The sequence below is a fragment of the Rosa rugosa genome, chromosome 4 (assembly GCF_958449725.1).
Source record: "Rosa rugosa chromosome 4, drRosRugo1.1, whole genome shotgun sequence".
Taxonomy (NCBI): Eukaryota; Viridiplantae; Streptophyta; class Magnoliopsida; order Rosales; family Rosaceae; genus Rosa; species Rosa rugosa.
In genome coordinates, this window is record NC_084823.1 from 48,065,603 (window position 1) to 48,088,775 (window position 23,173).

A 23,173-nucleotide genomic window follows, 5' to 3' on the forward strand; every position below is an offset into this window, starting at 1 on the left:
CATGGATAATTGATTCTGGTGCGTCTGATCATATGACCTATGATAAGTATTTCTTCGTCACGTTGTCCTCCCCATCCATAACACATATCTCCAATGTCAATGGTGAGTCCTTTCCGGTCTTAGGAATTGGGTCAGTCCAGGTTACACTGTCCATTACTCTTTATAATGTCCTCTATGTACCCTCTTTATCTCATCATCTTTTATCTGTGTCTCAATTAAACACACAAAACAAATGCTCTGTCACCTTTTATCCTATGTATGTCATATTTCAGGATCTGTGCACTCGGGTGATAATTGGCAAGGGAAATCTGAGGGAGAGACTGTTTAACTTGGATTGCATGTACGGAGGACCGACACAAGCACCATTGAGTCCACAAAGTCCTGTTGCCCTGACATTGAGTTCTGATCGGATAAATGAATTATGGTTATGGCGTCACCGTTTGGGCCACCCATCCTTTGGTGTCATGAAGAAGTCCATGCCTTCCCTTTTTTTGGGAATAAGTGATTCTAGCCTACATTGTGAAACATGTTCTCTAGCCAAGAGTCATAGGTTTAGTTATCCTTCTAGCTTTCAGTCTAGTACAACTCCTTTTGAATTAATTCATTCCGATTTATGGGGACCTTCCAAAAATTCAACTCTTTCAAGAATGCATTATTTTGTTTTATTCATTGATGACTTCACCAGATTAACTTGGGTTGTTTTGCTTAAGTCAAAAGATGCAGTTTTCTCTGCCTTTATAGCATTCCATAATCTTGTTCGTACCCAATATGATGCTCGTATTAAGGTCTTTCGGTCTGATAATGGGGGGGGGGGGGGGGGGGGGAGTTTGTTAATCATTCATTTCGTGATTATTTCCAATCTCATGGAATTATTCACCAAACCACTTGCCCACTTCTCATTATGAATTCTGAAACAGAAAATGCAACTGCCGAACAGAGTGTTGTGAATTCCGAAACAGAAAATGCAACTGTTGAACAGAGCGTTGTGAATTCTGAGACAGAAAAGACAATTGCTGAATCATCTACCCTTCAAGACGAAGCCCCTAATCGTTCAGTCTCTCTCTCTCTCTCCATCAGCGGTCTGCCCTGTTCAATATTCATCTGAGGTACGTAGTAGTTTGCCTTTGTCCTATAACCCACCTTTGTCTAATAGTGTTACTCCTTTAATTGATTCTACACATGTTCAAACACGAGTCTTACCAGAACGGTCCAATCGTGGTCAGCCTCCCAAGAAATATGAACCAAGTTTGTGTGCTAAGACCAAATACCCTATAGCTAATTATGTGTCTACTCATAGGTTGTCTAAACCATATGTAGCCTTTGTGAATCAATTATCTTCTGTGTCACTTCCTAGTAAAGTGCAGGATGCAATGAAGGATGAGAAGTGGGCAAAAGAAATGGCCGTGGAGATGGATGCACTTGAGAAAAATCAAACGTGGGAGTTAGTATCACTACCTCTTAGAAAGAAAACAGTTGGGTGTAGGTGGGTGTATACAGTGAAGCACAATTCTGATGGTTCAGTAGACAGATATAAGGTAAGGCTAGTAGCAAAGGGTTACACCCAGAAGTATGGCGTGGACTATGATGAAACTTTTGCCCCAGTAGCAAAAAATCAATACAATTTGGTTACTTCTGTCTCTAGCAACTAATCTTGATTGGCCTCTTCAACAGTTTGATGTTAAGAATGCCTTCTTACATGGTGATTTGAATGAAGAAGTCTACATGGACTTGCCTCCGGGGTATGGTACTTCCACTGGGACCAGGGTGGTGTGTCGTCTAAGGAAGTCTCTATATGGCCTCAAACAGTCCCCAAGAGCTTGGTTTGGTCAGTTCGCAACTTTTATGAAACGGATTGGATACAAGCAGAGCAACTCTGATCATACTCTATTCCTTAAGCATCAGAAAGGTAGAGTCACGGCTCTAATTATTTATGTGGATGACATGGTAGTGACAGGTAATGATCTTGAGGAGATGATGAAGTTGCAAAGAAAGTTGTATGCAGAGTTTGAGATGAAAGACTTGGGAGTTTAAAATATTTCTTGGGGATTGAAGTTGCTCGAGGAAAAGATTATATTATGTTGAGCCAGAGAAAGTATGTTCTTGATCTGTTAGCAGAAACATGTATGCTCGATTGTACACCATCTGATACATCTATGGAGCAGAACCATCGGTTAGCTGAGTATCCGGATCAGGTACCCACAAACAAGGCCAGATATCAAAGGTTAGTTGGGAGATTAATTTATTTGTCGCACACTAGACCAGATTTAGCTTATGCGGTTAGTGTTGTGAGTCAGTTTATGCATAATCCTAGTGAGACTCATATGGAAGCTGTGATTAGAATTTTGAGGTATTTGAAGTCTGCCCCAGCTAGGCAAGGGGCTGGTGTTCTCTAAGCATAGACATTTGGACTTTTTGGGGTATACGGACGCAAATTGGGCAGGTTGTATAACTGACAGGAGATCTACCTCTGGTTACTTTACGTTTGTTGGTGGGAATTTGGTTACTTGGAAGAGTAAGAAGTAGAAAGTGGTGGCCCGCTCTAGTGCTGAAGCAGAATATAGAGGAATGACCCATTGAGTTTGTGAGATGTTATGGTTGAGACATTTGTTGAGGATTTGAGATTCAAACAGAAAAAGGCCATGCCCTTGTTTTGTGATAACAAAGCTGCGGTTGAAATTGCTCATAATCCTGTCCAGCATGATAGAACCAAACATGTGGAAGTTGATAGACATTTCATTAAAGAGAAGTTGGATCAGCAGATTATTTCTTTTCCCTTTGTACCTTCTGAGGAGCAGTTGGCAGACATTCTCACAAAGGCAATTTCAAGTAGGGCATTTTATGACTCACTTGACAAGTTGGGCATACGTGATCTGTATGCTCCAACTTGAGGGGGAGTGTTGGAGTGAGTCACTCCTTAGTTGTATCCCTTGATTGTGGCAATTGTTATGTAATTAGGATTGTGTAATTATTTAGAATTTTATGTAGTTAAGGGGAGTATATTACGATGTAATTAGGTAATCACTTTCCTATTAGGTTTCTGCATACTTTGTATATATACTCTATTTTTGGAGAAATCAAGATACATCAGAAATTCCCAAACTTTCTCTTTGTCTTTGTTCTGTTTGACTGGAAGCTTATGATGTAGAGCGACCTGGACAAGCTCACTGCCAAGCTCAATCCTGAAGTGGTAGATCTGGTCAACCTCCAATAGAATCGGCTCAACGACGTCAGGTCGGACCAAAACTTTGGATTTCTGAAATGGTGGGCCAGGTTCTCTTTCCGACCGGATTCTGGAATTGGGTTATGGAGGAGCAGGGAAGACAGCGAGGATGCTAGCTCTGGGTTTGAAAAGGGGAAGGTGGTGAAGAAGAGGGTGGTGATGGCGATGTCGATGAGGACAAAGAGGATGCGCTGCTCGCGAAGCACGTAGCGGATTGGGTTGGTCTATGAGTTTCAAGTTTTGTTTTGCGGGGGTAATTTGAGAATAAGGGTGTATTTTAGTTCTTCTTCATTGTGGGTGTGTTGGCCGGGTTCTATGAACTAACTAATCGGGGTCCATAGCTTCAAAAACTACTCGGTGTAGATCGGAGTTCAAAGCTGGCCCCTAAAATGGAGTGAAATGTCCATTTTAGCCCTTTAAGTGGGCCCACGCGATCAATTTGTCACTGCCACATCATCACTTAACGGATCATTTGAATGTCTCAACAAATTTTGAACACGGTTGATCAAAATTGAAAGGACGAGGGTTTAGCTGATGAAATTGAAAGGGAAATTGTTGAGTGCAAACCACAGGGTAAGTAAACTGAAATTTTTCCAAAAAACATTTACCAAAAACAGAACAACAGAAGAACGAGATACGTGTAGCCTCTTGTTCCATAATAAGCAAAAATCCCCACTCCCTCAATCTGCGGCTCAGACACGCAGCACCTCACAAGTGGCCTTAACAACCAAAATATCCCACACTTTGCCTAACCCCAAAACTACCCTCAGTGCTGTCCAAACTGTACTGATGAGACTGTATCTTAGCAAGGGCAATTCAGTCCTTTCGACCTTTAATTACGGATAACGGATTAGCCCTAATACAGGATTACGTTATGTTGTTATATCCCGCAAATCGCGCACGTGCGAGCATTCCGCTCCCTATTACTATTACCACCGCTGTCTCAATTTTCGCTCCAAATTCCAATTTCGCTCCCTATAAAAACCCTGTGGATAAAATCTTCCAAATTTTTCAAACGAAAACCCGGAGAGGATTGAGCAATTATGCATTCGCTGAGCTTCAAGGTTTCCACTGACTACTGCGGGAGGTGTTGTTTTCCGGGTCCGGGAAGGGTTGCGGAGTCGGAGGTCCGGCCCAGACAGGTCCGGTTCGGGTTTAGGGATTTCGGGAGAGGCGTTAGGGTTGCGGCGTGTGCTTCCGAGTCGGAGAGGAACGGGAGTAATGGCTGGAGCGGCAGCCGGAGTTCGAGTCCGACTCCGGGCCCGGGTCCGAGACCGAGTTCGTTTCTGTCTCGGAGCCAGACGTATGCTCTGTTGAAGCAGCAAATGGAGGTTGCTGCGAAATCTGAGGTTAGCGAATTTCGATTTGGCAACCAAACGCATTTTGAAATTTTGGTGTGTGTTGAGGTCTGGTTTGAATTGTAGGATTATGAAGAGGCGGCGAGGATACGTGACTCGCTGAAGAGGTTAGAGAAGGAAGAGCCGGTTTTGTGGCTCCGGAGGTTGATAAAGGAGGCCGTGGCGGAAGAGAGGTTTGAGGTAGTTTATTTCATTGCAATGCTGTTTTATTCGTCACCAATTGAGCTCTCTAGTTATTTGATGTTGAATTAGTTTCGAAAGTTTGTGTTGATTATGGTGATATTGGATTCATTTTGAAACTGTATGATTATGTGGTCAGGATGCGGCTAATTTTCGAGATGAGCTTAAGGAAATTGCGCCTCACTCTTTTCTGAAATGTTCAAGTGACGCAACGACCTTGGTAGGAGAATGTAAAGTTATTGTCTTCTTTTACTGCATTTCTTGCTTGGTGTTTATAATCTGTCATATCTGCTTGTGTTTGGAACGCTATCGTTCATTTTCTCTTCCACATTGTTGAATTTGTTACTTTTACCATTTCATCGTGACCGGCCCATCATGAATGTGGACATCTTGAATTTGGTAGAGAATCACGCAAGCTAATTTATGAATCTGAAGTGAGGTTTTTGTTTCTTCAGGGCATTCGGGTTCAAGTAAGGAGTGTGTACATAGAGGGCCGAAGTCAGCCTTCAAAGGGGCAACACTTCTTTGCATATAGAATAAGAATTACCAATAACTCCGACCACCCTGTTCAACTTCTTAGAAGGCATTGGATCGTCACTGATGCCAATGGAAAATCCGAGAATGTGTGGTTAGTTAAATTTCATTTTCCATGCTACCTCTTATTTTCAATTTGGTCCTATCAGTTAATTATGATTTTTTTTTTTCGTTCTTTTTAACCAATATCTCATTGTTTTTCCTCTTCATCGCAGGGGAATTGGTGTTATCGGTCAGCAGCCAGTGATTCTTCCTCAGACTAGTTTTGAATACTCATCTGCATGCCCCTTGAGCACTCCTACTGGTAGAATGGTAAGATTTGACGCTTCTCTTGTTTTTTGTTCTTTGATGGAAATCTATGTGACTATTATATTTTCATGGTAAAAGGATACAATTATAAATACCAGAGCTCCCATTTTCTCTAACATAAATTTGATACTGTTATCATTTGCAGAATCATTTTAAAATGAGTTCCACTAAACTTTAGACAAATATTTCAAAAGAAAACCCTCTATAGCCTGAGAAACCAACTAATGACAATGTTGTATTTCTGATGTGAAAATTTCTCAAATTGCTTCCAAGAGTGCATAAATATAAATTAGATAGAATACTGAGATGCGACCTACCACCTAGTGCTGTATGCATCACACTACGTACTGATATTCTCTAGTTTCAGGCATATGTATCACGCATAGTAAGGATCTTTTGACATCCATTAGATCAAGTCATCTATAGGTGTAAACATCATCCAGAGTAATTCAGCTCATATAAGCAGACTCAAATATTGGTTGGGTAGCCCTTAGGTTAAAACCCATCATTTTCATGTTCCCTTTTGTTCAATAGATGGAACAATCAGAGTTCACTCTATCAATGTTCTTTCCATGGTAGTTCCCAACAAATTTGAATCTGTTCTTCTTTGAATTAAAATACTCTTATGTTCTTTTTGGATTTGTGTATCTAGAGAAAAGAGATTTGAGTTCTTAGTGTAAACAGTTCAATGTGACTTTAGAAGAATTTTTGTACAGTAGAGAAATCCAAATGTGAATTTCATTGTTTGGAATAGAATTTCAAACCCAAATGCGACCTTAAAAGTTGGTATGTTGATTTTGGTTTGTGTACAATGCAGGAAGGTGACTTTGAGATGAAACACATCAATGGGTTAAGTTCACAATCGTTTAACGTGGCTATTGCCCCATTTTCCCTCTCCATATTAGGAGACGATGATACCTTCTGAATTCTGAGAAGTGAGGTGTGGCACCATTCGGAGAGGCAGGGGAATTTTGTAAACAAAATTCAACATTCTATTTGTTGTATTCAGCTAGCGGTTAAGTGTACAAAGCATTTCAGATTTTGGGGAGTAAGGTGTTATATAGTATAGTTTTGGTATACAAAATTATGAGAAAGCTAACTTTATAGTTTTGGTATACAAAATTATGAGAAAGCTAACTTTGTAAAGATGAATGTATAGGTTTTGTAACAGTTTTGAATGAAATCTGTACATATTCTCAGTAGCCTTTGATGGATCATGGATGTGTTTTGGAATTCAAACTCAGCATAGTAATAGCTATTTAGTAGGCCTTATGATATTTCGATGATTAGTCACTGGCGTCTCGTTGTTATCTTGCTTTCGAAGGTCTTGTACTGTGTGTATGAACTCAATGCTCTAACAACGTTCTTTTAAAGTTTTCAGAATCATGTCTGTAATGATTAGTGTTAAAAGCGAAGTTACAGTCCCAAGTTATCACTGTCCTAAAAATTGAACCCATTTGGTCTGTGTTTGGTTTTTCGTATCTGTTTTGCATCTTGTTATCATGTCATCCTAATTGAGAATTCAAATTGCACTCTTTTCTCTCATTTCATGGGAAAGATGAGTTAGGGATTGACTTCCCCTGACATCTGTGTACGTAGCATCTCTGTTTGTTATAGACATGGTTTTTTGGTTGAAGAAATAGTTGCTTATGAAATGATAGTACTGATGACTTGTGGAAATCTCAGACTTGTCTTATGAGTTATGACCTTTCAGAAGAATTACTAGTTAAGCATAGTTTTAGTTACTGGCTTTTGGAATGCTTCATTTGTCCTCTGGAGGCACTGCGAGAGATGAAAGAAATATTACTATTGTAACTTATAGGTTTGTTAGAATTTGGATGGTCTCCTTATCTTGGCAATCTATGGTGTTTCATCTGAAAACACACATAGTTGCTAGCTACTAGCTAGTGTGATTCAACATCTATAAATATGCTTCTTGTTTTTGTTTTAGCAAATGATTCTATAGGACCAAGGTTTGTGGGGGCATGCTCTTTAAGTTTTTTTTTTTTTTTTTATGACAATGCTCTTTAAGTCTTTATTTTTTTCAAGATACAAGTGATGCAGCCAAGTGTCTCTACCCAAGTCCCATATTCTTTTATTATTATTTCCATCTCCCCCTTTCATAATCATATGCATTACATTCCAGCTTATCATATCATTCACATTGCATGAGCCTAACCTAACCATTTTTGGGTGCATACATCTGGAACTCCCTAGCGAAAAGGCCAAGCCAAGCTAACCAATTTGTCATGCTTGTCTAACTTATCAAAGTTGATGTATTACCAGCTAGCAAGCTTCTATAAATCTAGCTTTCTCCATTCATAGGTGGGAGTTGAGTGAGCAAAGTTTTGGGGCTCTTCACCAATACATGCTATATAGTCCCTCATTTTAAGTAATTTTCAATCATCAGGTGTTGAAACTGCTTTTGGGTGTCTTGATCTGTGGCCTATCAATATGAAGAGCAATATAATGGGTCTGTATTTCTCTCTTCCTCTCTAAAAAACACACAAATAATAATAAATATGAGTCTTAAGTATTGTTCTTTTTAAATTTAGACATTCACTTTTTGTGTCTAAATCTGGTATTGAATCGTTTGCATCAGTTAAAGTTAGCATACATATCCTTCTACTTTCATGCATTGTATACCAAAAATAAGGATAAAAAACTAGTTCGATGTAGGCTTTCGTTAAATATTATGAGCCACCAAAAGCTGAAATCTTGATTTTAGGATTGTTAATATTTTTGATTACTTTTCAGGTGTTTTAATATTTTCCCTAGTGTATTCATGCTTTTCAAGATCTGCAACTAACTCAAGGTCCTTCTTCTGTATAATTTGTATAAAGTAAAACCGAAATTCTTCGGTCATGAAGTACGAAAACTGATTTGTCTTCCCCCAAATCCGATTCTAATGACTTTTAAGAACTAATAGTTTGATTTTTTAAACATGTGGCACAACTACAATAAACCAATTGTCCTGTGGTGACGGAGCTAAAATTTTAATTTCGAAAAATTAATATATATGTACATAAACCGAAATTCACAAAGACTACGTAGAAGTTCGGAGGGCCGGAGCTATTTTAAATATAACTCCACTGTAAGAGGTGTGGGTCTGCAAATATATTGTGCACTTGATTATATTTCTTTCTTGTCTGATGGGGTACATAATCAATTACTAATCTTTTGAGAGCTCTTAAAGTCACTGATTTTTTTTTTCTATTTTTCTTTAAAAAAAAAGTTGGTGTGTGGTATTGTTGTCGTTTACACCATGTTTTAAACACTTGATTAAATAATGTATGTTATTATTTAAAAAACCTCAAAATTATAATTGTATGGGTTGCCCAATCTCCAAGTAATTTGTAGCGTCTGCCTTGTTTTGTGCTTGGTTGCTACGCTTCTCCACCGCCTTGACTCCACCACCTGTTTTTCAACTCGAACCTGAACTTGCTGCTGTCCCTCATTTCTTGCAACACGCTATTAACAACTTATTTGCCAAGTACTTTTCGAAGAAAACTTATTTGCCAAGTAAAAAAAGCTTAGGAATATGATCTGCAACTTCCACTAGTTTTTAATCTCCCACTGTGAATTTTATATTCTCCATTTTTATTTTTATTTTTACCACTTTCTGCCTTTTCTTCCCCCCCTCTGGGTCTCTTTTCCTTTTCCTCTTTACTGATTCAGAAGCTGTGAAAGCTGTAAAGCCACTGAAGGCGGTGATTTTTTGTTTCCACTTTATTTTCATTTCTGCATTTCAATTTCATTTCCGAGGCCAAATATTTTCCTTTCTGGGGTGAGTCATGAATTAAGTCAAGGAGGGGTCACGGTCCATTGAGTCTTATCAGCAACAATCTCATGCTTTAACAGAAAGCTAACACGATCATTGCTCTTTGCATATTACAGAGAAGAGACCCCATTATGTTCCCAATCACCTAACGCTTAGCACAGTTCCTCAAACTTATGGGACCATATGGGTTTTAGGGACGATGGTCCGACCGTCCAATAACATCTCGCCACGTATGCAAGTTTAAGAAAAATATGGATATTGTTGTGTTTAATTTGGATATGAATTTTATCAAAATTAACTATAAACTAGTGGGTAAAAATAGTAAAATACTCTGTTGGGGTTTGATTGAATAATGATGACTTGTTGGATATGAGTCCAAAAGCACTGGTCAAAATTTGGTCTTCTTGTACATCATGGTAACACCAAATAGCTCTCCACCTAGGGACCCATATTACCCATTTGCCTTTTTTTTCGGTTAACTCATCCACATAGGCATGAGTTGCTTTATCCCTTTGCATTATTAGTATGGTAACTCTGAAAACCGGTTCTGTACTCAATAAGCATCTTCAAGCGTCCCAATACCAATTGTTCCCTGTTTGGTCTCTCTCTCTCTCTCTCTCTCTCTCTCTCTCATATTGGTAACTTAAAAGTCTGGTTATCAAGAAAAGGTGACAAAGGCATGTATGTCCTGAGGAATTTAATATTTGCATGCAAAGTATGGAGATTGAGACTGCTAAGGACTTTGGTCTGTTAGTTAATTAATTCATTACAGGGTTTTTTATTTATATATATATATAAGAAAGAAAAGTGAAGCTTATGCTCAAAGCATAGCACCCTTTACTTCTCTTCCCTGTCATTTAGTTCTCTCCATTTCAAAGAAGCAACGCATCTCCTCCCTCCCTCATTTCTCTTGCTTTCCCTTGTAAGTATAAACCTTGCCTTTGCTTGGAATTTAGCTGCTACCTGCTTCTTTTCATCTCATTTTGATTATTTATAATAGTAAGAAAAAAAATGTCGGTTTTGTATCTTTCTCTGCAAAAATCCGCGTGAAGCTTCGAATCTCTGCTAAATTCAAGCATCAGTTCATATAGGCCATGGATGGAGCTTGTTGTTTGAACTTCATGCATTTCGCTTAAATGTGGTGGCTTCATTGCATTAGAATCTTGTTATCTGTTTTCTCTGTTCTCCCTTTCTGGATTTGGGTCTTCATACACTTGTTTGTGATTTGGTTGTTGCTTTGAGCATTTCAACTTTACTCTTTTAACATCATATAGATTATTATTCCTCTACTTTATTCTTGAGCATTTTCTTTTCCTGGAATGACCTTGTCAAAGATCAGTTTTTTTTTTTTGAAGCTCTGGTTTTGAAAAATAAACAGATTCTGCCTTTTGGATTTCTCAGTTTTCTTAACATTAATCGCTCGTCTCATTGGGATTGTGGTTAATCTCAGCTTTCTTGGTGATTCAATAATGCTCAGTACAACTTTTACCTTGGAACATCATTAACTTATAATTCCCATTTGGTTTTTTACTCTTTGAGAATTAATTTGGAGACAAAATTGCTGCAAGTCCGAAATCATTGTGAGTGAGAAGCAATCAAAGAAGTGAAAGTAACGTCATGAATTCTTTAACAGGAACAAAAAGTTCTTGGGAGCCAATCATGACTGCAGATACAACAGCCTCGAGTTACTGGTTTAACTGGAGGTTTTTGCTTTGTTTTATATGGGTCACGATCTCCCTGACTCTTTCAGTACTTCTCATATTGAGATATGAAGGGCATCAAAATTCGAGGCGTAATAATAACAGCAGAGAAACCCAGGAAGAAGAAGAAGAAACAATTGGAACTTTGTATGAGGATGAAACTTGGAGACCATGCCTCAAAGGAATCCACCCAGCTTGGCTTCTGGCTTTTAGACTTGTTGCTTTCTTCGTGCTTTTGGTTCTGCTCATCATCACAGCTTGTGTTGATGGAGGTACCATCTTTTATTTCTATACACAGTAAGCTCTCATTTCTTGAACCAATCTATCAATTTTTAAACTTGAATGCAACTTTTGTTAACATGTTCCTGTCTTTTGGGTGATCCTTTTTAAATTTATCTCTGAACAGGGTGCCTCACCAAATGTTTTACTAAGCTTTGTATTGATTTTTGCTTTTGGACAGGTGGACATTCACATTGGTTACTATTTATTTTGGGGTAAGTTGTTACATCTTCAAAATGCCTTCTCTAATGGCTGCCCATCTGCTTCAGTATTTTCTTCTCTTCATTGATTTTTCAATTGCTGCTGATTATCGAAAATTTCCATGTCTAGCTTGGATCATTGCTCTCCATTCGAGGATGCTATCGATACCATAAGAAAACTGCTGGTGAAAGGGTTGATAATGTAGAGGTAGATGCAGAACAGGGCACCATAGAGAAATACATAGACCCTCATGTTGAACAACAACATCAACCGCGCCATCCTGCAGGCATTTTGGGTTATGTCTTCCAAATAATTTTCCAGGTAAAATGTTTCAGAATTCATATAAGTAAGTTTGATCTTCAAGCTTAATTTCATAGTTTTGTTTACTTAGCTTATTCAATGTCACAACTTGTATACAGATGAACGCAGGAGCTGTCATCCTCACGGACTGTGTCTTTTGGTTTGTAATTGTTCCATTTCTTACAATCAAAGATTACAACTTGAACTTTGTAAGTATCATTGAAATACAGTTTATACTGCTCAATAAATTATGTGGTCTATGATTATGATACTAAACAATATACTTCGTCCTTTTTGTGGCAGCTGATTATAAATATGCACACAATCAATGCTGTTTTCTTGCTCGGTGAAACTGTTTTGAATTGCTTGGTAAGTTGCACAAACTAGTTCAAATCATTGTTGGGTTTCAACTTCTTACCATGGTATATTTATTTATGAATATGTTTTTTTTTTTTGCATTGCATTGCATTGCAGCCATTTCCTTGGTTCAGAATAGGATATTTCTTCATGTGGACTATCACTTATGTAGTTTTCCAGTGGATCTGTCATGCTTGTGTCAAACTTTGGTAAAATCTTACTCTCTTTGATTTGCTACATTATAGAAACATCATAGATATACACTTGTGGTGATGATTTTTGTCTTTCAAAACAGGTGGCCATATCCATTTCTGGACTTGTCGTCTCCGTATGCTCCATTATGGTATGTAGTCTCAACTCCCAAGTCCTAATTCTCATTGCTTTCTACTGTTTTTGTGCCGATTGCTAACACCTGTTTCCTCTTACTGCAAACCTTTGAAGGTATTTGTCGGTTGGTCTACTGCACTTCCCATGCTATGGCATTTTTGCTCTGATAATGAAGCTGAAACACCATCTGTTTTCGACAAAGTGCCCCGACTCTTATCAATGCATGAGGTAACTTGGATTACAGAGTAGCTGAAGCCCCACAGAAAAAGTATAGTACCAAGAAAAATATTGTTCTAACTTGTAGAAGGAGACTAGGAGAGCATGCACAGAACCACAAGTCACATTTCAGACTATAAATTCACATGCTTTTGACAGATTCATTGAAGATTTGAAGATATTGTTTGGTAGTTTAGTTTTGGATGTTCTTCTGTAGTAGTCATACAAAGATGTAAGCGTTTTTTCTCTTGACAAAAACAGAGTTTTATTAATCCAGAATTTGGAAATATCATACATCAAAGTACAACCCAAACAAATTTGGTCAAAAAATTTAGTATAACTAGAGAAAACTATATTTGGTGTCGCCAAAAACGCTCTCTACGTAACCTAGCCACCGCTGGAGACTAGGCAACCTTCCTTTCTGTCTTTCCAGCTGGGATTGATGAGATTCACTCACCCTGAGGATGGACATCCTTTCGTGGAACATCAGAGAAACCAAAGACCCCAAGAAATACAGGGCTTTGTCATCAATGGTGCAACAGAGAAATCCTTTTCTCAATCAAAACCAAATGCAGGGACAATTAGTTACTTCGAGAGACTACGTAATGGGTTAGGTTTTCGACATGATATTGGGAGGTCGAGGTGGTTTGAGCACAAATTTTTCTAGCAGAGAATCTGGATCCATCCAGTCCGTCAACCCTATTTTATTATTGTTTTAATCAAATTTTTGAAAAGCAGACAGACTGGAGAAACAGCTTGACAGTGCTAGCTAGTCCCATTCTAAGCTCTGTGCTAGCTACGTTGATGTTGGGATTGCTGCATCGAAAGTTACAAGGCCTCGAGTTTCCTTGATAAATAGAAGCCGGACGAAAACTAAATGAAAGAGACACGAAACTTCTGTCGACTTTCATTACAAGGAAAGACCAGCCAAAAAGAATCTTTTCACGCCCAAAAAATTTAGTTACAACAATGTTGGCCTGGCCGGTTCTGATTATTCAATAGTACGAGTCACAACGAAGGAAATTTCCATACTTCCTATCAAGCCAAAATATGTATGACACACAGTCAGATAGGTGTTTTATAATGAAGTGGGTGGGAAGGAACCCATCAAAATGACATTGTCGCCATCCTTATGTTCCCTTGGATTATCTGTCTTCACCTTTGAAAATAATCCTGAGAGTAATCCAGAACCCGACCCTTTCCCAAACAAGTCCAATACTCCACTAACCTCGACGCCAAGCACAGAGTTGGCCCTCCTAACGAGCTCTGCAGGCTCATCGGGTCTCAGTTGTTCTCCACAAGCGCAGTTTGTGAGCTTTCTGAAGCAAAGCTTATGAAATACTGATTCACAAGATGGGCACCTTTCAATCTCATCTTCCTGCCAATGGTTTCTACAGTTAGATTAGAACACCTATAAGGAATTCACAGTTTCATGTTGGAAAAACAAAAAGTTCACTTGCTTTGCAAAATGAGTAGATGTCTCCTATCTGCTTGCAAAAATATAAAGCATTTCGCCACATATACACGTTCATTTTAAAAGGCAGGCCACAAACTCCTATAACCAAGTTTTAGGGACATGGAGTACCAAATTCTTGATTCACCATTGATGGTAATAATTAAAGGATTTAGGTTGAGTATTGTGTGGTGCTAACAAAAATCATGGCCAGAAAGACTGAGTTTCAATTCGTGCTATAGAGATGTTACGATCACAATGAGAGATTTATAAAGTTGGCCTTTTGAAAGAGAAAAAACTAGACCAAAATAAAAGATATTATTAGCCAACCATGTGACCAACAAAATCACTATATAAACCAATTTAAGCTAGGGATGCCCCACCTGGAAAGGGAAAATGAGAGATGAAGGGTCATTGCATGCTTGTCGTGCACCACAGGGAACTCCCACATCACAGCATATGAGACACTGCTCTGTGATATGCCCACGAATTTTACTCAACACGGTTTCCACCATCACAGGCAGCACTGCCGGAAAAACAGTATGTAAGGAAATATGTGACGGGCATATCAGTTTATACAATTGTGTGTAATTAGTTTCCAGTACGACATCCATGGCATGAGGATAATGCTTGTAACTGAAAGCTAACCTGCAAAGGCTCCTTTTGAAAGATCAATGAGGTCTCTCAGTGCAAAAAAATCATTGCCTTCAAGAAGATATTTTCTAGACCCAAGACCTTTGTTGATTGACCTGCGGAAAGGGCAACGAACATATGGAAGCATGGTGCCTATTTTCTTCCTAACACCCATAACATGAAGCAAGGCTGGGACCTTTGAGAAAAGGAATGGATTAACTGCACTGACACATAGCATTGGCTGCAAAACAAAAAATCATCATAGACATGATAAATTTGATCAATTCTTAATAATGCCTACATTTTAAAGATAAATTTGTAACTAATATGTTAAATTGGTGCCGAAAGGAAAACTCGAGTGTTAATCTTAAGAAACGATCTATAAATTGGCTAAGCAAACTACTAAGTTATACTATGATACAGGTAGGTGCACAGATCAAGAGTTTAGACCGTATTAATAGTCTACCATACGCAACCGTTTCCAGAATCTCTGGAAGTGGTTGGAAGACCAACAGATATAACTGGAAATGGCAAGATGTACCGGTTATCAAGACTCTGCCTTCCCTGGCCTGGCGGCCAACTTACAGATACAAGATCCGTTCCAACCATCACACTAGGGAGTTAAAATGCTAAACAAGATTCTACACAAAGAAAATTCTTGCAACAAAATATATCAGTGTGTTGTTCATTCATTGGATTTCAATTAATTGACCTAACAGAGATAGAGAATTTAATTGATAAGGAGGGGCTCTCCATCTCTAACTTACCTGGTCATGTATAGAATCGAGATAAGATTTAGCTAACTGTGACACTGAATATTGAGTAAAATCCCAGTGATGCAATACTCTTGCTGGTATGACCACAGTCTCGTTCGTATGGCACGAAGAGCAAAATAATTGACCTGTATATTCACACAATCGAGGCTTGCCCCATCCAAATGTCTGTGCAAAATCCCCTATCAGGGTCTTTCCATCGTCAAAATGTTTGTGGCATCCAGCACACATATAATGTTGTGCTTCTAGAATCTGCTTCAAAGATTTGTATGGTCGAACTTCAACAATAAGTGATATCGTCTTTCCTAAAGTGGACACATTTTCTGTGTCTGCCCTTCTATTAATAGGGTCAGGTGTATTTGATGACATGGAGGTAGGAAATGAATCTTGAGGAGACAAAAACCAAATCAATGCACTTGGAGGACTTGAAAAGAATCTATAATGGAGAATGGACTGTAGACACTCTTGAATGAGAACGCTTCTCTGTGCAATAACATCAGGAGATGCATTTCCAAAAATCTTTCTGGATTCCTTTTCTACAGCAGACCAGGGAGAAGGTAGATTCCATCCATGGTCAGCAAACAATGTTTTCAACCGACGGTAGAGTGTAAAGAAATCACGATACCGACGTTCAACCTCCCATTGATCCTTGCCACTCCACACTCTCATTTTATAAACAGTGTATTCCTTCACTCCTACCAGTCTTTCACTAAAGGTGATATCTCCCTTCTTCTGCCTTGCACCCACCACTTCGACCCCGTCAATTCTGAGGGAATGCTGATTAAACAGGTAAGCATCATCTGTACCAGAAGTAGAAGCAGTCAATCCACCATCTCTTAATGGTAGAGATAGTTGTGATTGTAAGTTCCTGTTACCATGACTGAACCTTGCTCCTGGGGACTCCGCAGAGTCTAGCAATATTTCTTCCATGTCATTAACAAACTCATCATAGAATTCATTTAGCTCAAAATTATCTGTCTGCAGCATTGGTCAAACAACAAATGAGAAACCAACAAGTCAGACCAAATCATAGTATTATATGCACACAACCCATAGCACATGACAAACAATATTATTAATCAGCATAAGCATATCATACCCTTAATATGTTTTGAGATACCATACCCTTAATAAGAACAAAACTCAAGCTACCCTGTGACTAAACTTGAATTTACAGAGACTAATATAGTCATGAACAAATAAGGGTAATGTAATATATTTATGTGTGTGTGTGTGTGTGTGTGTGTGTAAATATGTATTTAACATCTAAAAGTGCATTACATTTGATGCCTCAGAACATCATTTGAGCTTTCTCAAAGCTATGGCTTATCCTAAGAGTTATCCAAGTTAATTCAACCAGATAACAATGTGCTGAACTGCTAATTTACCAAAAGATGGTGCAGACAGCTCCATAAGACATAACCAAATCTACAAACTCAATCATGTGCTTGCACCATAACTGTCATACTATAAACAGATGAAGCAGACTCTACAAACTCAATTATATTTGTAGCATAACTGTCAGAACGAGTTCTAGGCCCAAGAAGCTACTGTAAGCGAAAGATAAATGAGCCTCCAATAAATTTCTTATAAGTAAACACAGATTTTTATTTTAGAGTAAGAGGAATTTGAGTCTTCCAATTGATGAAGATACTTGTTGCCATTCCCGTGTCACATTAATGTTATATGTACTCGCAATAACATGAAATCTTATGTCGGTTGGCAAAAGAGAACGAAAACATAATAAAATACAAGCACAATAATTTAGTGAAATTTTGATCCCACCCAAAAGAAAAGGTGTGTACTAAGCACGACTGACCTCAAGTGGCATAGGATATTCTTCAAAAATATCTTCTGAAACAGGAGCATTTTTTGTCATATTATTTTCAAAAGTTAAGGTTCGCGTATTTGGCTCAAGGTCTTCAAAGAATTCTGCCTTCATACTTCCAGGAGGTCCAGTTGAATGGATACTCAGTTGATCAGTTGATATCTCAGAAAGGGGGTCCAGTTTAACTTTTATCTTCCCCAAATTTTTATTTCCTAAATCTTGACCATCATCAATCCCAGTGACCTCAGTATTATTACACGTATGCACATCAGATATGTCGTCAACCACAATGTTGAAACCCTTTTCCTCAGGACCTTTTTTTGCTTCTGAATCGAGCTGTATTTTGGAGAAATTGCCAAACAACGAAGCTTGAGGATAATTTGCTGATTCGTCAGGAGCTGGATCTTTATTCTTGGTCAATACAATGTCTTTTGAATCATCCTGCTCTGGTTCTTGAACATTTTGAAAACCAGTTGGGGTGGTAAAAGAACTTTTGGTAAATTCAATCAAGTCCTCAATAGCTTGGACCTGATAATTGGCCACAGGAATGTCCTTCACATCTTCTACTCCCTCTGGTTCAACAAAATTTGGAGACTTAGCTGGTTCTCTGGAACGTTTAACATTTTCTGCCAGATTGTTATCAGCTTCAACGTGTTGGCTACCTCTGGGCATGTCAGTCACATCCTTCCCTTGCTCAGTTTGACATGTACCCTGATGTGAAGTGACAGAACCAGAATTCAAAACCCTCTTTTCAGTTTCCACATTCAGTTCTATCTGCTCCTGGAATGCACTCCTAGTGAAAGAAGCTATATTACTCCGTTCACTCTCTTGCACAAAATCATCCCAATCATCAGAACCAAAAGCTACAGATGAATTCATAAGAAATGGATTCTCATTTTCATTCTTTGGTTTTGATTGCTCATAGTACTCTACACTCCTCTGATGATTAAAGTCACTCTTAGGCTCATCATCTGTACCGTAGTTGTACATGGACCCCTCATCCTCGGAATACTCATTTCTAGACGACGCTCCTTCTTCCCTCTCCATCTCTCCTCCATCAAAACATCTCTCTTCAACTTCCTGTCCAAGCTGAGAACCAGTTCCAACCTCTTTTGAATCGTCTCGATCCAACACACTATCTTTCCCTCTCTCCACTCCCCCACCTTCCTCATCACTATCATCTGAACCACACTTCAACTCCGAACCCTCCATTAAACCCGGCGGTCCACTCTTGTCAAGCTTCCAAGACATCAACTCATTTGCATCACCACCAACTCCAATATCATCATCCTCATTCCCATACAACTCCAACCCACTAGACCCATACTTAGTACCCGGACGCCCTCTAATACCATCTTCCTCAATCCTACCACTACTCGAAAGTCTCCGATCCTCTCGATTACTATTCCTATCAATCCTCCCTCCCAAACTGAAACCCTCGCCTTCCTCCCCAAACCCTAAACTCCTGACCGACGCGAAATCAGCCTCCGGAAAATCATTGAAAACCGTGACTGTGCTACACATGCTCGGCGTGCCCATGGCCGAGTTGGCGCTGCAATAGCGCTCGTACTCGGACTCGCCGAACGACGAGTACCGCGACGGAGGCGACGCCGTTGACGCATCGCCGTCCGATTTCCGATCGAACGGATCGGACTCGATAGTCGTAGTCTCTGCTCTCTCCATTAATCACCGCAGAGTCAACGAACCATAAATATTAAGGTAGAGCAACAATTTGATGAAATTCAAAGAGAGGAGTACACCTGGAATCGTCGGACGGCGGCGGGAGACAGCTCCGATGGAGGTGACCGGAGATGATGGAATTCGAGATCGGAGAGTGAGGCGAGCATTCGGAAGTGAAGAAGAGAGAGAGAGAGAGAGAGAGCGGGAGGTAGAGAGCGGTGGTTTTGAATAGAAGAGTGGAAGTTGGTGAAGATTTACCACCAGGAATGGTTTTCTTGTCCGATTGGAGACAATCAAGATGCTGAGACAGTCATCATTACCCTTTTTTTTTTTTTTTTTTTTCCAATAAGGTTCTAATGACCATTATATTAGAGAACGATTTTGACAGTGACCTCATCGGTTATCGTTTTCGATGAGAAGTCGGGGGAGGCCTTTTCTGGTAATTTCACCCGCTTCCTTTCATTTTCCCCCTCTCAATCACCTCATATTTTTGACGTCAAATGATTTTTCAATGTAAAAAACTTCTAGATATGCACAACACACATCTTGTGACTGCTGACAAACAATATTGAAGAATAGTGTGAGAAACATTTAGATAGGGCAAACGTATTAGCCACGTGGTACGCCCAATCAATCACGTTTCTCTATTTTTTAATTGTATTTCAAAATAACTTATGTTTAATTATAATGAAATATCCAAAACACCCCTTGCATAGGCAATGATTGGCTGGACATACTGCCACGTGGCGCGCCAGCCCTACCTACAAATCTCTCCAGTAGTGACATTTTCCATTTTACAATCTTACACTTCATGTTTTCTTTTTTGGTAAGTTAAATTTTGTCTTTACTAACTTAAATTTTGTATTTTTATGAGAATTTTGAAAAAAAAAAGTGTGAATTACAAATTAGAGAGTGTAGATTTCACTCTCTTAACTATATGTGAATTAAATTCAATGTTGATATGATTTCCTTATGCACTTTAATATGAAAATTAAAAACAAGATTAATGATATCTTTGAGTTTGTAAACCACAATTAGTAAAATGTTATGGATTTGATTATTATGCAAGATGAGCCTACAAGAGCGCCATTTAATTGAGCCAATGGAGTCACCATGTCTAAGAATGAGGTGGATTCTGTAGATGTAGTGGCTGAATCAGAAAAGTGAGTTTCATAGATATGGTCTGCTACTCATATTTTTTTTATCGAGATCACATGTTTTTTTTCAAAAGCTTTCTAAGCCCAGAAACTAAATCGTATCGGGGAAGTCTACTACTTAGACGTTATGACTAAATCCATCAGTGTTACTCTCAGCTACCTTTAATGGGCAGCACTGTAGGGATTTTTTATTTTATTTTACAAGTAGTATGTGAATATGTGTAATATACTGTTACAATGTGCTTTTGTCAATTATGAAAGAACCAATTTAGTGATTTTGGCATTATTGTTTAGTAAGTTTAGACTCGTAATTAAATTGAACTTACATTTTTAATATTTAAAAAACTTTTATCTTAATATAGACAATTATCAAAGAGCTTGAATTTTATCAGATTAGGTTGAAATATACTTTGAAAAGTAGAAACCAAACTGCATGTAGCCCTTGCCAATGTAAGTTACGTAAATTATAACTACTACAGGTGGTCGAGTTGGTAAGAGCTTTCAGCTATGGGACCCCCACACTCGGATTCGAATCTCGCCAACGCGGACTGAAGTTTAAATCTTATCTATTCTTGGTGGCCAGAGGGGATAAAGCGTTTTGACATGATCCCCCGCGCACATATTAATCTATGGGCCTAGGAAACCTTTAAGGATATTGTGTGATCTCCATAAAAAAAAAGTTATGCAAATTATCAATGCAAAGTTAGTTGAAGCTCTTGCCTTACTTCATGGACTTCGTTTTGCTCTCACGTGCGGTTTAGAAGGTTGGAAGTCGAAGGTGATGCTCTATCTATCATTAATTCCTTACGTGTTGAGAGTGATGGTTTAAGTTTTGAGGGACACCTCTTAGAAAAAGTTAAACATTAAATTAAGTCTTTTGATTTTGTAATAGTCATTTTGTAAAGCGGGAAGATGTTGCTCACCGTTCATCAAAAGAGGCATTGAAAGTTAGTCAACTTTTTCTTTGTTTAGAGTCGAGCACTCTATGACTTCTTTAGTGTGTCAGAATAGACATTCAGTCTGAATTCTAAGTGTTTGATCATCTGTGTAGAATTTTGTACCCAATCTCATTGTAATTGAGTTCATTATAAATAAAAGTTCTGTTTTGATTATAAAAAAAAAAAAATTGTTCGGTAATTTTAGCCTGGGTTACAATTTTTCATTTTGGCATCCCAAAGTAAAAGGGGTTTTGTCCATTTACCCCATTTCTAGGGATTTTTTTCCCACTTACCCCATTAAGTTTTTTTAATTCTCTCTTACCCAACGCATTCTAAGGGAGTCTTCCCTAATACCCCATTAAGATTTTTTTTTGTTTTTAATTTTTTTTTAATACAATTTTACCACTCACCCCTTTGTTACTTAGAGAGACAGATAGAGAAAATGGAAGAGAGAGAAACCATAGGAGACTTCGCCGGAACCCGTCACCGGCCGCCGGAATCCGGTCACTGGTCGCCGGATTTCGGAATTTGCTGAAAATCTCACCGGAAAGTTTTTTTGCCCCCAATAGACATCTATTGCCCCCTAATAGACGTCTATTGGCCCCCAATAGACGACTATCAGCCATGTATTGCCCCCCAGTAGACGTCTATTGCCCCCCAATAGACGTTTAGATTACCAAAATGGTAATTAATCTTCCTAAAACTACACAAATAAAACTTTGATTAAAGAAAAAAAACGAGGAGATTACATCAATTCAAAAAGTCTATTGCCCCCCAATAGACGGCAATAAAGGTCTATTGCCCCCCAATAGAGGAGTCTATTCCCCCCCCCCCCCCCCCCAATTTTACCTTTTTCTTTCCTTCCCAGCTTTTTGCCTAAATTTTACCAAAAATTAATAATAATTTGAGCACCCAGATACTAATAATATGATAAACAAAACCAACAGAATCATTTCAGATCCAGAATAGGACCAGAAATGTGCTTACTTTAACAAATTATTTGATAAGGTAAGAGTACATCATTAACTCTAATATATTGACACGTGCTTTTGTTTGTGTGTGTTTTGATAGATAGATAGTGTCAGCAATAGATGCATATTCATGACAAGAAACCAATAGACCAATTGAATTCCATTTTAGAAGTAGTGACAACCAAAGAAAACAAAAGCATGTTTATTGTTCATCCACCACAGAACACCTGCAGAATCATTGATAAAACCTCCTAAAGTTCTCCTCTGAAAGTTCCTATTTTCTCGACCTTCAAGATCCGGAATCTTCACTAGTTTCGGGAAGAGGTTCTACACCACCAGAATTAGCGACTTGGAGAGAGAGAATGAGTGGAGAGAGAGAGGTTTGACGTCGGATCTGGACGCGCTCATCGGAGGCCAAAGTCGGATATGGACGTGCTCATCGGAGCAAATCGGAGCTCGGCCTCTGTTGCTGATATGCTTTCCCTTCTCTTCTTCTTCTTCGCCGGTTGTAGACCTGCACTGTCAGAATCATTGATAAAACCTCCTGCGATTCTGGTGGCCTCGGGTTGAGCCTCGACGATGGCGCTGACGAGAGAGAGAGGAGACAGAGAGACGGATTTCGGTGGCCTCAGATTGAGCTTCGACGTCGACGTCGACGACGACGTTGACGAGAGAGAGGAGAGAGAGAACGACATTGAGGAGAGAGAGAAGAGAAGAGACGACGCGGAGGAGAGAGAGAGATGAGAGTGGCAAGCTGTAGTTTATTAATTATCTTAAGGGTAAAATTGACATTTTATTTGAAATTGGGTTAGTGGGAATAAAAATCTCTTACTGGGGTAAGTGAGATAACTTTAGCCCATTTTAGGGCTTTTGGTCAAGGACCCAAAGTAAAATCCAGAATTGTAAAAAAAAAAAGAAAAATAAATAAAAGTAAAAAAACCAGAAGCCGATTATACTGCGCATTTTTCTCTTCAGTTA

General features: G+C 38.8%; 3 protein-coding genes across 9 annotated transcripts; 2 read left to right on the forward strand and 1 right to left on the reverse strand.

Annotated features, from left to right (window-relative positions):
- Window positions 1–4,133: 4,133 nt before the first annotated feature.
- On the forward strand, window positions 4,134–6,878 carry LOC133744016 (uncharacterized). The gene is made up of 6 exons (XM_062172117.1): window positions 4,134–4,569; window positions 4,645–4,758; window positions 4,898–4,978; window positions 5,214–5,386; window positions 5,508–5,604; window positions 6,419–6,878. The coding sequence occupies exons 1-6, from the start codon at window positions 4,264–4,266 to the stop codon at window positions 6,524–6,526; spliced, it is 879 nt and encodes a 292-aa protein (XP_062028101.1). The 5' UTR covers window positions 4,134–4,263; the 3' UTR covers window positions 6,527–6,878.
- Window positions 6,879–10,003: 3,125 nt separating this feature from the next.
- On the forward strand, window positions 10,004–13,054 carry LOC133706722 (uncharacterized). 5 transcript variants are annotated; one of them, XM_062132266.1, is made up of 9 exons: window positions 10,004–10,304; window positions 11,016–11,379; window positions 11,543–11,576; window positions 11,692–11,883; window positions 11,982–12,071; window positions 12,166–12,231; window positions 12,337–12,428; window positions 12,515–12,562; window positions 12,661–13,054. In XM_062132266.1, exons 2-9 carry the CDS (start codon window positions 11,042–11,044, stop codon window positions 12,776–12,778), a joined length of 978 nt encoding a protein of 325 aa, XP_061988250.1. In that variant the 5' UTR covers window positions 10,004–10,304; window positions 11,016–11,041; the 3' UTR covers window positions 12,779–13,054. The 5 variants fall into 5 exon arrangements, with proteins under 5 accessions (XP_061988250.1, XP_061988249.1, XP_061988252.1 ...); XM_062132265.1 differs by having other exon boundaries at window positions 10,005–10,304; window positions 10,922–11,379; XM_062132268.1 differs by lacking the exon at window positions 10,004–10,304 and adding an exon at window positions 10,330–10,523.
- A 591-nt stretch (window positions 13,055–13,645) lies between these two features.
- LOC133706721 (uncharacterized) lies at window positions 13,646–19,453 on the reverse strand. 3 transcript variants are annotated; one of them, XM_062132262.1, is made up of 6 exons: window positions 17,441–19,453; window positions 16,497–16,599; window positions 15,616–16,421; window positions 14,864–15,089; window positions 14,599–14,741; window positions 13,646–14,140 (listed from the first exon to the last, which is right to left on the reverse strand). In XM_062132262.1, exons 1-6 carry the CDS (start codon window positions 19,130–19,132, stop codon window positions 13,841–13,843), a joined length of 3,270 nt encoding a protein of 1,089 aa, XP_061988246.1. In that variant the 5' UTR covers window positions 19,133–19,453; the 3' UTR covers window positions 13,646–13,840. The 3 variants fall into 3 exon arrangements, with proteins under 3 accessions (XP_061988246.1, XP_061988245.1, XP_061988247.1); XM_062132261.1 differs by having other exon boundaries at window positions 15,616–16,599; XM_062132263.1 differs by having other exon boundaries at window positions 13,998–14,153; window positions 15,616–16,599.
- Between the last annotated feature and the right edge of the window lie 3,720 nt (window positions 19,454–23,173).

What these genes read in the sequence shown, in the direction of transcription:
- LOC133744016 (XM_062172117.1), top strand. Translation starts at nt 4,264, where the DNA reads ATGCATTCGCTGAGCTTCAAGGTTTCCACTGACTACTGCGGGAGGTGT. An exon ending in TGGCGGAAGAGAGGTTTGAG is followed by an intron (nt 4,759 to 4,897) that starts GTAGTTTATTTC and finishes TTATGTGGTCAG; the next exon opens with GATGCGGCTAATTTTCGAGA. An exon ending in CAAGTGACGCAACGACCTTG is followed by an intron (nt 4,979 to 5,213) that starts GTAGGAGAATGT and finishes TTGTTTCTTCAG; the next exon opens with GGCATTCGGGTTCAAGTAAG.
- LOC133706722 (XM_062132265.1), top strand. Translation starts at nt 11,000, where the DNA reads ATGAATTCTTTAACAGGAACAAAAAGTTCTTGGGAGCCAATCATGACT. An exon ending in TCTTCCAAATAATTTTCCAG is followed by an intron (nt 11,884 to 11,981) that starts GTAAAATGTTTC and finishes ACTTGTATACAG; the next exon opens with ATGAACGCAGGAGCTGTCAT. An exon ending in AAGATTACAACTTGAACTTT is followed by an intron (nt 12,072 to 12,165) that starts GTAAGTATCATT and finishes TTTTTGTGGCAG; the next exon opens with CTGATTATAAATATGCACAC.
- LOC133706721 (XM_062132261.1), bottom strand. Translation starts at nt 19,132, where the DNA reads ATGGAGAGAGCAGAGACTACGACTATCGAGTCCGATCCGTTCGATCGG. An exon ending in AATATCCTATGCCACTTGAG is followed by an intron (nt 16,600 to 17,440) that starts GTCAGTCGTGCT and finishes CCAATGCTGCAG; the next exon opens with ACAGATAATTTTGAGCTAAA. An exon ending in TTCAAAAGGAGCCTTTGCAG is followed by an intron (nt 14,742 to 14,863) that starts GTTAGCTTTCAG and finishes TTTTTCCGGCAG; the next exon opens with TGCTGCCTGTGATGGTGGAA.